The 13,490-nt window shown below is 39.9% G+C and overlaps 1 protein-coding gene across 1 annotated transcript in view; it reads left to right on the forward strand.

The window, feature by feature from the left end:
- Positions 1-13,490, forward strand: part of LOC115460442 (NFX1-type zinc finger-containing protein 1-like) — a 119,001-nt gene that overhangs the window by 76,145 nt on the left and 29,366 nt on the right. The window contains exon 13 of the mRNA XM_030190213.1: positions 9,233-9,378. Coding sequence (XP_030046073.1) covers positions 9,233-9,378 — 146 coding nt within the window. The remainder of the gene's footprint in view (positions 1-9,232; positions 9,379-13,490) is intronic.

Genomic DNA, 13,490 nt, shown 5'->3' on the forward strand with positions numbered 1-13,490 from the left:
ATTTAATAAACTTATCATGAAAGAATACCATGTGAAATGATAATGTTGTGAAGTACAAAGACAGCCATCCATATCTTATGTAAATAATAAACAATAAAAAATATATATGCACACATAAATTTGAATGGTGGAAGATCATAAAAACTTAGGATTTTAAAATTAAAATTAATATCGTAATGTTATAATGTATATGCATACATATACTACATTGAAATCACATACATATAAAGAGTATGGTAATAATAGTCAAAGGTTTAATACCAACCACACGAATGGAGAAACAGCTGTAGATAGAAGTGTGGGGAAACTTATTAAAAAACTTGCTAGTTAACATAATACATAACCGCATCACTTAGGGAAAAGGAATATGTAGAAAAAATGGCAAATTCAAACCGACATGGAAGATCACAGAATTAAATTCTTAATAAAAAGCAGTATTGTGTTTATTGATGGAACTGACCTACTGCGCAGAGTTCTGCGAAATAATGCCGATAGAAGTCCTCTGAAGATTATGCATTCCCCTACAAGAAGACCCTACAGGAGAAATTAAGAAAGACATAGACGAACTTATCAGCATTTCATCGAAAATGGGCTTCCTCACTGAAAAAGAAAATCAATTTTTACAGGTAAAATATCCTGTTATCCCAACCATTTACATACTTCCAAAGATACATAAGTCCACTGAAAATCCACCTGGGAGACCCATCATCTCAGGAAATGGCTCCATTCTAGAACCTTTGTCTATCTTTGTGGATTTCTTTTTATGACCTTTTGTTCCTATTATTCCATCTTATGTGCAAGATACAACCCATATGATTAATATCCTTGAACAATATGACGGCCCCATAATGGACACCATTATGGTAACCATGGATATTGAATCACTGTACACAAATATTCCTCAACTGGAAGCACTCAATATAATTGAAGAAACTTTACAAAAAAGGACTACTCATCGAAGAATACCCAATCATCTGATTTTGACTTGCGCGACCATAGCACTCACAAAAAATTATTTTCGATTTAAAGATACATATTATCAGCAGATTAAGGGCACCGCGATGGGTGCTAGTATGGCACCAGATCTAGCTAATCTGTATGTGGGTAACTTTGAAGAAAAATTCCTCACTGATCATCCATTTGCACAGCATATCAAAATCTACCGCCGTTACATAGATGACGTTTTCATCCTCTGGCAAGGCAACGAGGAAACCCTTCTCTCATTTCATCAATGGTTGAATAGTCAAGATTCGAATCTCAGGTTCACTTTAGAATATGATAACAACAATATTCATTTTCTTGACATTTCAATCACAAAAACTGACTATTTTTTCAAAACAAATATTTATAGAAAACCTACAGACCGCAATATGTTTTTGCATTATTCAAGTTACCATAATCCTAGCTTAAAGAGCAATTTACCTTTGAGTCAATTTCTCCGCCTTCGACGCCTATGTTCGGATTTTGACGACTTTTATCATCAAGCAAGAATTTTGGAAAATAGATTCTCAGCAAGAGGCTATCCATCACAACATATCAACAATGGATTCAACAGGGCCATAGAGAAAGACCGCACAGAATTATTACAACCATCAACAAAGAAGAAGACACCAGACATAGTTTGTACATTAAAATATTCTTTTCTAGCTAAGCACATTTCACGTTCAATTAGGAAACACTGGCACATTCTAGAAGGTCTAGAATGTTTTCAAAACAAACAATTAGTTGTTGCTTACTCCAGGAATAAAAATCTGAAGGAGCATCTAGTGCCCTCCACATTACCGGATATCACCACAGTTACACCACCACTTGGACATCAAAAGTGTGGACATTGCAGTGTATGCATTCATTGCATCGAAACTACCAACTTTATCCATCCAAAAACCAGGAAATTATTCAAATTAAATCATACTTCAGATTGCACTACTTCATCTGTCATTTACATTATTGTTTGCCCATGCCCAATGATATATGTGGGCAAAACCCTTAGAGCAGTAAAAACAAGAATCATTGAGCATAGGAGCTGCATCAAACGGAAGATCGAATCCGCTCCTCTGGTTGAACATTGGTATTCAGCAAATCATTCTATTTCAGATTTAAAATACTTTGTCTTCAAAATCTTGGCTAAGAAATGGAGAGGAGGAGATTTGGATAAACAATTGCTACAGGAAGAACAGAAACTTATTTTTGACCTTAAGACCTTAAAACCTGATGGATTAAACAACGAGATCGATTATCGGCCATTTTTATGAACATTTTAATATAAAATAATTCAAATATATTTAAAATTTTAAGACATTCAAGGAACATTAGTACTATTAACCATTTTACTTTTTTTATTATTATTATTTTGTTTTTAGATATTGTTTAAGAGCACATGATACCAATAATTCACAATCGAGCATGCTCTAATTTTCAGGTGTTTAAATCACATAATTGCAGTGCTCACCATTATCTCTATCTATATACATTTTTTCCATAATCATGTATTATTTAAATATTTCTTTCAAACTACACTTTTGTAGTATTTACTTTCATTCCTAATTATGTTTTCTGTTTTTATGCATTCTTGCATTATAATTGTTTGACTGCCTCATGGTGTCAACATATTATTAACTTTTATTACCTCCACTTTTTTATTTTTATTTTTTGCCCCTCTTTCTCCTACATCAAAACTTCATTTTCATTTCTATTGCAGGTGTTTGGTATAACATTTATGTATCTTATATATCTTTCCCCGGTTTTTTATTTTTATTTCTATTTTATTTTTTTATATATTTTTTCCATCTAAGGTTTTTGTTCAAATAATTTTTGTCCAGTTTCTGTTTCCAAGATAGTATTAACCGTCATTCTTTTACTTCACATAGTGTTGGTTTTGATTTCCCAGAATTGGTGCACCGTCATCTTTTTTTCTTTTTCATGTTTTTTTCGCTTTTATTCCTTTCTAGCTTCATTGGATGAGCAATTTTTTACATATCACAATCCTTCTGTTTAATATGCTGAGTTTTAATTTATATATCATTACATAAGTATCAATCTCCTTGAATGTATGTCATTTCCGGCTTAGCGCTGGTTTTTACTATCGTTGTTTAAGCAACAGCGCATCGGCAGTCATTTTTTATTTTATAAGTACTATTGGAAAGTTTTACTATGCTTCCAGTTCCTTGCGCGTTGCAGTATTCTATATATATATATATTTTTTAAACATTATAGGTCCGGTTTTCCCTCACACGTCACTTCCGGTTTAGTGACGTTCTCCTTCGCGATCTCTGCCGGTTTTCCTTTTGGCGCCTTTTTCTGTTTAAAGCACAGCTCTTTTGGGATTGAATTTTTTCATCTGCATTACCAATCGAGCGTGCAGCGATTCTGACGAACTTTTCCAAATAGTCTTTCTAAAGGTTAGTAGCACTATGTCATGTGGGCGATTTTGTGTTTTCTTATTTATAATTATTGCCTTTACTGGATCATATATTTTCATATCTGCGCTCTTTTTCTCTTCTTGCTATCTAAGTTTGTTTTTGTTTCTCTGCGTTTTCTCCTCTGTGAAATACTCTCACACTTTTCTATTCCCAATAGACTACTACGCTATTTTTGAAGAATCAATCTTATTAGCATTCAGTAATTCTCCGTGCAAGAGGTCAGTGCTCCTTATTACATCATATACCTTTTTTCACATATATTTTTTCACATTGTATCAATGGGTAAAGTTTTTTCTCCTCATTTTTTCCATGTATCGTCCGATAGACTTCTGCATAATCTTCAGAGGACTTCTATCGGCATTATTTCGCAGAACTCTGCGCAGTAGGTCAGTTCCATCAATAAACACAATACTGCTTTTTATTAAGAATTTAATTCTGTGATCTTCCATGTCGGTTTGAATTTGCCATTTTTTCTACATATTCCTTTTCCCTAAGTGATGCGGTTATGTATTATGTTAACTAGCAAGTTTTTTTATAAGTTTCCCCACACTTCTATCTACAGCTGTTTCTCCATTCGTGTGGTTGGTATTAAACCTTTGACTATTATTACCATACTCTTTATATGTATGTGATTTCAATGTAGTATATGTATGCATATACATTATAACATTACGATATTAATTTTAATTTTAAAATCCTAAGTTTTTATGATCTTCCACCATTCAAATTTATGTGTGCATATATATTTTTTATTGTTTATTATTTACATAAGATATGGATGGCTGTCTTTGTACTTCACAACATTATCATTTCACATGGTATTCTTTCACGATAAGTTTATTAAATGTATTATTTTTAATTATTATTATCATTTTTTATATTATCTTTATAAAATTGTCATACATACATTTTTAAAGTTTATGAGTTTATATAATTTACCATATCCATTGTTTTTAATTATTTTTTTCTTGTTCTAGTATCATACATATCCTATATAAATGTTTTTTATAGACTCCTGATGCAGGCCTGACGGCCGAAACACGACGTGTCGAGTCTCCAAACCTTTAATAAAGTTTTATTTAAGAACATCTTCCTGTTTCTGGTATCCTTGGTCGTACTCCCACTCTTAGTACAATAGAGATAACATCCCTGCTGCAGATAAAGGCCCTGATGGATTTCTTCATGTACCCAAGGCAGTAGGAGATAAAGAGAAGAAGTTAATGAAAAGGTTCAGAGGATTAACTACAATTAAGTGGAGAGGAGAGAATGTATTATTCCCTTTATGTTACAACTCCCACATTTAAATAGAAACATATTGACAGCAGATAAAGGCCATATGACCTATCCAATCTGCCCATGAATACCATCCCCCTCCTATGACATCCTAGGTGTTTGTCCCATGTTTTCTTGAATTTATGTATAGTGTTTGTCTCCATCACCTCCACCAAGAGACTGTTCCACACATCTACCATCCTTTCAGTAAAGTATTTCCTTATATTACTCCTGAGTCTGTCCCCTTTAACCTTCATCTTATGTCCCCTCATGCCAGAGCTTTCCTTCAACTGAAAAACTGGCCTCCTGTGCATTTATACCGTGGACATATTTAAACATCTCTATCATATCTTTTTGTACCACCAATTGTATCTCTTACCCTGGAATGGCGATGCCATAACAGACCTTTGTAAGCCACATTGAGCCTGCAAATAGGTGGGAAAATGTGGGATACAAATGCAACAAATAAATAAATAAATAAATATCTCCCCTCCCTCCCTTTCTTCCAAAATGTACATATTGAGATCTTTAAGTCTGTCCTCATACTCTTTATGATGAAGACCACTGACCATTTCAGTAGCAACTCTCTGGACATCTCCATCCTATTTATATCTTTTTGAAGGTCTCCAGAATTCTACCCAATATTCTAAATGAGGTCTCACCAGAGACTTATACAGAGCCATCACCTTTTCTACCTGTTTCACCACCTTAAGATCACATATGATCACATCCAATCCTGCTCCTTTTTTGCACAAAATTTCTTTGAACCCTAAACTGTACCATTCTGTCAGGTTTTTATAGCCTAAATGCATAAACCTGAATTCATTTAGCAACTTATAACACAAGCAAAACAAAACTTGTTACAGCAATACAGAGTAGGAATAAATAAAAAAATATTATCACATATAACTCAGGTAACATCAATCTCTTTCTTAGACCACAATTTAGAAAAGGGGACAAATCAAAAGACAAGGTGGTCATACAAATGAAGAAAAATTGGTAATAGCATGAGAACCCCCACCCCCCCACCTAACTTCAATAGTCAATCCTCTAAACTAACTTTTTCAAGTCCAGAAAGATCCTGAGTTGTTCAGGAGCAAAAAAGACATACTTAGTTCAAGCATATTTAACAATACATTTACATGGATAACTCAGTAATTAAATAGCACCAAGATCTTTGGTCTCCTGTCTCATTGCTAAGAGAAAAGCTTCCAATATTCTTGCATAGATTTAGTATCATCAGGATAAACCCAAATTCTCTGACCAAGAAACAACCCTTGTGAGCAACGAAAATAAGACCACATTCAAGTCTTGTTCGAATACAAAAGAAATAATCAATGCAGAACGTTCTACAGTCTCCGTAATAGAACAGAAGAACATAAGAGTAGCCATACTGGGTCTGACCAATGGTCCATCTAGCCCAGTATCCTGTTTTCCAAACAGTGGCCAAGCCAGGTCACAAGTACCTGGCAGAAACCCAAATTGTGGCAACACTCCATACTACAAATTCCAGGGCAAGCAGTTGCTTCCCTTGTCTGTCTCAATAGCAGACTGTGGAGTTTTCCTCCAGGAATTTGTCCAAACCTTTTTAAACCCAGATACGCTAACCACTGTTACCACCTCCTCCAGCAAAGAGTTCTAGAGCTTAACTATTCGTTGAGTGAAAAAATATTTCCTCCTATTTGTTTTAAAGGTATTGCCATGGAACTTCCTTGAGTGTCCCCTAGTCTTTGTACTTTTGGAACGAGTAAAAAATCGATTTATTTCTACTCGTTCTACACCACTCAGGATTTTGAAGACTTCAATAATATCTCCCCTCATCTGTCTCTTTTCCAAGCTGAAGAGTCCTAACCTCTTTAGCGTTTCCTCATTTGAGAGGAGTTCCATCCCCTTTATCATTTTGGTCGCTCTTCTTTGAACCTTTTCTAATTCTGCTATATCTTTTCTGAGATACGGCGACCAGAACTGAACGCAGTACTCAAGGTGCGAACGCACCATAGAGTGATACAAAGGCATGATAGTATTTTCGGTCTTATTCACCATCCATTTTCTAATAATTCCTAACATTCTGTTTGCTTTTTTTGGCCGCCGCTGCACACTGAGCAGAAGATTTCAGCGTATTATCTACAATGACACCCAGATCTTTTTCTTGAGCACTGACTCCCAAGGTGGACCCTAGCATCAGGTAACTGTGATTCAGATTATTATTTCCAATGCGCATTACCTTGCATTTGTCCACATTAAATTTCATCTGTCATTTGGACGCCAATTTTTCCAGTTTCCTAAGGTCTTCCTGCAATATTTCACAGTCCACCCGTGTTTTAACAACCTTGAATTGTTTTGTATCATCTGCAAATTTGATCACCTCACAAATCATTCTGATTTCCATATCATTTATAAATATGTTAAATAGAACTGGTCCCATCGAGGAGGCAAACCTTACCAGAGAGCCCTTCAGTAACATCAGTTACAAAAATGTTTAAAAGAACCGGCCCAAGAATCAATCCTTGCAGCACAGTACTGATAACACCCTTTTCCTCAGAGTGAGCTCCATTTACCACTGCCCTCTGTTGTTTGCCACTCAACCAGTTCCTAACCCAGCCAGTCACTTTAAGGCCCATACCAAGGGCACTCAGTTTATTTATTAGTTGTCTATGCAGACCTGTGTCTAAAGCTTTGCTAAAATCTAAATACATCACATCTAGCGCTCTCCCTTGATTAAATTCTCTGGTCACCCAGTCAAAGAAATTAATCAGATGTGTCTGACAAGACCTGCCTGTAGTAAAACCATGTTGCCTCGAGTCCTGTAAGCCATTGGATTCCAAAACCTTTACTATTATCTGTCTTAATTTACTTACCACAGAAGTTGGACTTACCGGCCTGTAGTTCCCCACCTCTTCCTCACTTCCACTTTTGTGGAGAAGGACCACAACTGCTCTTCTCCAGGTTTCAGGGACCACTCCTGACTCTAGAGAAGCATTGAAAAGGTCAGCCAGCAGAGCCACTAGAACTTCTCTAAGTGCCTTCAGTACACTTGGATGTATCCCATCCGGCCCCATTGCTTTATCCACCTTCAGTTTAGCCAGCTCCTCATGAACACAGTCTGTTTGCATTTGCACCTTCAAAGAGTGTGGGAAAAAGTCAAAGGTGTACTGAAACTAAAAACTTGTTTTGATGGGGTTGGAGAGGGGCTTAGTCCTCAGAGCTGAGCAGAAATGCTGCCTACCCTGCTTACACCACGTGACCTCTCTGGTCAGTTGTCTTGATCCATAGGTGTATCCTTCCCCTTGATCCTTGTAAGGTTATTTCATATATTATATATCATTCTTATTGCATGCACTATTTCATTTTTCCTCTTCTTCTCTTATTATTTGATTTGCATGTTTTTATGTAAATTTGTAATAAAACACTGGGGACTCAAAAATTTTGAACTTTCAGTGAGAAATTACAGGAGTAGCATAAAAAGAATGCCTGACTAGAGAGAAGGAATTTCACCCATCTGGTCAAACAATGAGAACTGAAGGGGCTTGAATGGCACCAGCTGAGTGGGAACATAGATGCAGGCTCAGAAACGATGCTTTGGGTTTTTGGCTTTTCTGGGCTCTGACAAGGATTTTTCCCACCTTGGAATGGTGCCATTGGTAGTTGATCATCTTGCTCGTTGATGGACAAACAGTGCTGACTATTTCTCGGCCAGAAGGATGCTAGGCTGCATAGAGAGGGGTATAACCAGCAGAAAAAAGGAGGTGTTGATGCCCCTGTACAAGTAATTGGTGAGGTCCCACTTGGAGTATTGTGTTCAGTTTTGGAGGCTGTATGTTGCTAAGGATGTAAACAGACTTGAAGCGGTTCAAAGAAAAGCTACAAAAATGGTAGGGGGTTTATGTAGCAAGATGTACGTGGAGAGACTTGCTGACCTAAACGTATACCTTGGAGGAAAGGAGAAACAGGGGTGATATGATACAGATGTTCAAATATTTGAAAGGTATTAATCCGCAAACAAGCATTTTCCAGAGACGGGAAGGTGGTAGAACTAGAGGACATGAAATGAGGTGGAATACCCTCCCACTGGAGGTGGTGGAGATGCAAATGGTAACAGAGTTCAAAAATGTGTGGGACAAACACACTAAGGAATCCTGTTTAGATGGAAAGGATCCAAAGAAGAGTAGCAAAGATTAGGTAGGAAAGCCAGTACAGGGCAGACTTCTATGGTCTGTGCCCTGATCAAAAATGAATAGATTTGGATGGGCTGGGTGGAGCCTTTCAGGGGCTTTGACAACAACTTCAGAAATGTTAGAACAAGACCAGTGCTGGTCAGACTTCTATGGTCTATCCCCTAAAAATGGCAAGGATAAATCAAGATCAGGACAAGGATAAATCAAGATCAGGAATACATATGATGTATCACATCATACCATATGTAATGAGTTTATCTTGTTGGGCAGACTGGACAGACTGTACAGGTTTTTAACTGTCATCATCTATTATGTTACTATGAGATGAGCACTCTACTGACCCTCTTGTTCCTTCTTGTTGACCAGGGGCTGCCAAGTACAGGAGGCTGCTTCAGATGGTAAAACCAAAGATTGTTGTTATAGAGGAAGCAGCGGAAGTGCTGGAGGCTCATGTACTCACCACACTTACAGCATCCTGTGAGCACTTAATTATGATCGGAGATCACCAACAGGTACCGATATTGCTTTGCAGCTGTACTAGCCTGCGATAGCCTTTCCTCAATCATATGCCACTCATCCTTTCTAGTGTTAAGTCCCAGGGACAGTACAGTAGCATGCCTTTATGATAGCGGGATCCAATCAAACAAGTCAAGATCAATTCGCCAACAAGCATTACCAATTTGTTACTTACTGGTTGCTGTAGCAGTGCGGTAAGAGTGGGCCTGGAGCCTTGTTAAAACACAGCAACACAGAGGTTTAAGTGTGAAGTAAAACAATTTATTAATGTACAGGATACCGGGTTCTCTACATGCCATTATAGAACAGAATTTCACCGTGCGGCTCTGGAGCATCTAAAAAGAGTAAAAGGAACAGTGGGAAGTGGACCAAGGCACTCCAAGGACAAATCAGGGAAACTTCAATTACTCAGTGAAACAATATTTATTTGATAGAAGATTCAACACAGTACTTTCATGGGCGCGTATATATATATGCAAATGAATATGCTAATATGGAGGGAAGGAAGGGAGAAAGAGCTGGCTTTTTTGCGAATAACCATAATGAATATTTATAGATATCTCATACATATTCATTATGGTTATTCCCAAAAAAGCCAACTCTTTCTCCCTTTATTCCTTCTTTCTTCCTTATCCAGAACTCCCTCTTCCTCTCCAGTAGTATTTCCCCACCCCCTTTCCCATACCATGCCAGTGTAGACCTTAGGAATGCATAAGCTCTATATGTAGATCCTGTTGGATTATTTGTAGTAAATAATTAGCAGATTTTAGTACACACAGCTTCAGCTTTAGAAATGTTAATTTCTTTCTTCATCTCTCTCTCATTCACCCCAGAATAATTCACTGCTGAGTCACTTTAAAGTTGAAGTAACAAAACATCTGTTTACTCACAGTTTGTAGTTAGATTATAATCAGACAGGCTTATATATACATATTACTATACATTTGTATTATCAGCTCCTTCCATGTGCTTAGATGGTAATGGATGCTCACACCACCATAGATCCTCTCAGGTTAGGAGAGATCATGAGCTCCATGTGCTCCATGTGCTGCATGTGCTGCATCTAACCCCCACAGGAAGTTGCATAGCTGTGTGACCTCTCTAAGTAATTCACATCAGAGGTCACAGAGTAATCACAGAGAAATAATAGGTGACAGGCAATGCATGTAAAATACAATTACATTTCAACAGATCCTTCAAGAGGTAGTGTGTCATGAATAGGCTCTACACCCTTTTTGATGTTTTGGTGCCACCTCAGTAAGGCCAACACAATCTCTCCACTGCAAAACACTATATACAAACTTGTGCAAAAACACACTCATAACCTTACCAACCATAACAGCGCTAATTCCAAGGACAGGACGAGCTACAACCTTATGCGTGGAAAGGCAGCACTGTAATTACACCGGGCTGTAAAACACCAGTACACAACCTAGTGAAAAAAAAACCCCAAACTAAAAAGGCTGCAAATACTACACACTAGCAGAATACTGCACCTTGATCACACATGAAAAACACATGACACAACAGATATGACACAAGGAACTAGAAATAAAAAAAATATGAAGGCAAAATACTGAACTGGAAAGTTACCTCAAGAAGTCAGACTCAGCATGCAGTATACTAGAAAAATTGAAACTTACATGAAAAATATCACAGATGCACATTTCCAAAAGCTGACATATTCCAATTAATAAATTCTGAATAAAATACTTTTTTCTACCTTTGTTGTCTGATCATTTAGTTTTTCTATTCGCTTTGGTCCCAGTGTCTTCTGTTTTATGCAGTGTCTTCTTTCCATTTGATATTTTTTCTTTCACCATGTCCACCATCCTTCCTGTGTCCTTATGCGTCCTTCTACCATCTGTAGCCCTGTCCCCATCCTTCCTCCAGTTTCAGCATCTGCCCTCAAAGTGTTCCAATCCAGCCCTTAAATTCAGCAATTTTCCCTCCATCCATATCCAGCATTTCTCCTCACTCCCCTCCCCTCCATCCATGTGCATCTACATCCTCTGTCTTCTCTTCCCTCCATCCATGTCCAGCATTCTCCTCTCTCCCTTCCCCTCCATCCGTGTGCATCTCCTTCCTTTGTCTTTCCTTCCCTCCATCCTTGTCCAACATTTCTCCTCTCTTCCCTGCCTTCAACTCCATCAATGTCCAGCATTTCTTCTCTCTTCCCTCCCCTCCATCCATTTGCATCTCCTTCCTGACTTCCCTCCCCTCCCTCCATCCATCCATCCATGTCCAGCAACTCTCCATTCACCCCTACCCTCTCCTCCATCCAACCATATCCAGCAAATTTCCTCTCTCCCCTGCCCCCTCTATACATCTATGTCTAGCAATTCTCTCCCCTGCCCTCCCCTCCCCTCCATCTATGTCCAGGAACTCTCCATTCTCCCCTGCTCTCTCCTCCATCCACCCATATCCAACTTTCCTCTCTCCCCTGCCCCCATTCATCCATCCATGTCCAGCAACTGTCCATTCTCCCCTGCCCCCTCCTCCATCCATCCATATCCAGCAAATTTCCTCTCTCCCTTGCCACCTCCATCCATCCATGTCCAGCAATTCTCCTCTCTCCCCTCCCCTCCATCCATCCATGTCCAGCAACTCTCCATTCTCCCCTGCCCTCTCCTCCATCCATCCATATCCAGCAAATTTGCTCTCTCCTCTGCCCCCTCCATCCATCCATGTCCAGCAATTCTCCTCTCTCCCCTGCCCTCCCCTCTATCCCTCCATCCATCCATGTCCAGTAACTCTCCATTCTCCCCTGCCCTCGCCTCCATCCACCCATATCCAGCAAATGTCCTCTCTCCCCTGCTCCCATTCATCCATCCATGTCCAGCAACTCTCCATTCTCCCCTGCCCTCTTCATCCATCCATAGCCAGCAAATTTGCTCTCTTCCCTGCCCCCTCCATCTATCCATGTCCAGCAATTCTTCTCTCTCCCCTGCCCTCCCCTCCATTCATCCATGTCCAGTAACTCTCCATTCTCCCCTGCCCTTTCCTCCATCCACCCAAATCCAGTAATTCTCCTCTCTCCCCTGCCCTCCCCTCCATCCATTCATCTCCAGGAACTCTCCGTTCTCCTCTGCCCTCTCCTCCATCCATCCATATCCAACAAATTTTCTCTCTCCCCTGCCCCCTCCATCCATCCATTTCCAGCAATTCTCCTCACCCCTGCCATTCCCTCCATCCATATCCAGCAACTCTCCATTCTCCCCTGCTCTCTCCTCCATCCATCTGTATCCAGCAAATTTGCTCTCTCCCCTGCCCCTTCCATCCATCCATATCCAGCAATTCTCCTCTTTCCACTGCCTTCCCCTCCCCTCCATCCATCCATGTCCAGCAACTCTCCATTCTCCCCTGCCCTCTCCTCCATCATCCATAGCCAGCAAATTTGCTGTCTTTCCTCCCCCTCCATCTATCCATGTCCAGCAATTCTCCTCTCTCCCCTGCCCTCCCCTCCCTCCATCCATGTCCAGTAACTCTCCATTCTCCCCTGCCCTATCCTCCATCCACCCAAATTCAGCAAGATTCCTCTCTCCCCTGCCCCCATTCATCCATCCATGTCCAGTAATTCTCCTCTCTCCCCTGCCCTGCCCTCCCCTCCCCTCCATCCATTCATCTCCAGGAACTCTCCGTTCTCCTCTGCCCTCTTCTCCATCCATCCATATCCAGCAAATTTTCTCTCTCCCCTGCCCCCTCCATCCATCCATGTCCAGCAATTCTCCTCTCTCCCCTGCCCTCCCCTCCATCCATCTATGTCCAGCAACTCTCCATTCTCCCCTGCTTTCTCCTCCATCCATCTGTATCCAGCAAATTTGCTCTCTCCCCTGCCCTCTCCATCCATCCATATCCAGCAATTCTCCCCTCTCCCCTGCCTTCCCCTCCTCTCCATCCATCCATGTCCAGCAACTCTCCATTCTCCCCTGCTCTCTCCTCCATCCATCCATATCCAGCAAATTTGCTCTCTCCTCTACCCCCTCCATCCATCCATGTCCAGCAATTCTCCTCTCTCCCCTGCCCTCCCCTCCATCCCTCCATCCATCCATGTCCAGCAACTCTCCATTCTCCCCTGCCCTCTCCTCCATCCACCCATATACAGCAA

The sequence above is a fragment of the Microcaecilia unicolor genome, chromosome 1 (genome assembly GCF_901765095.1).
Source record: "Microcaecilia unicolor chromosome 1, aMicUni1.1, whole genome shotgun sequence".
Classification (NCBI taxonomy): Eukaryota; Metazoa; Chordata; class Amphibia; order Gymnophiona; family Siphonopidae; genus Microcaecilia; species Microcaecilia unicolor.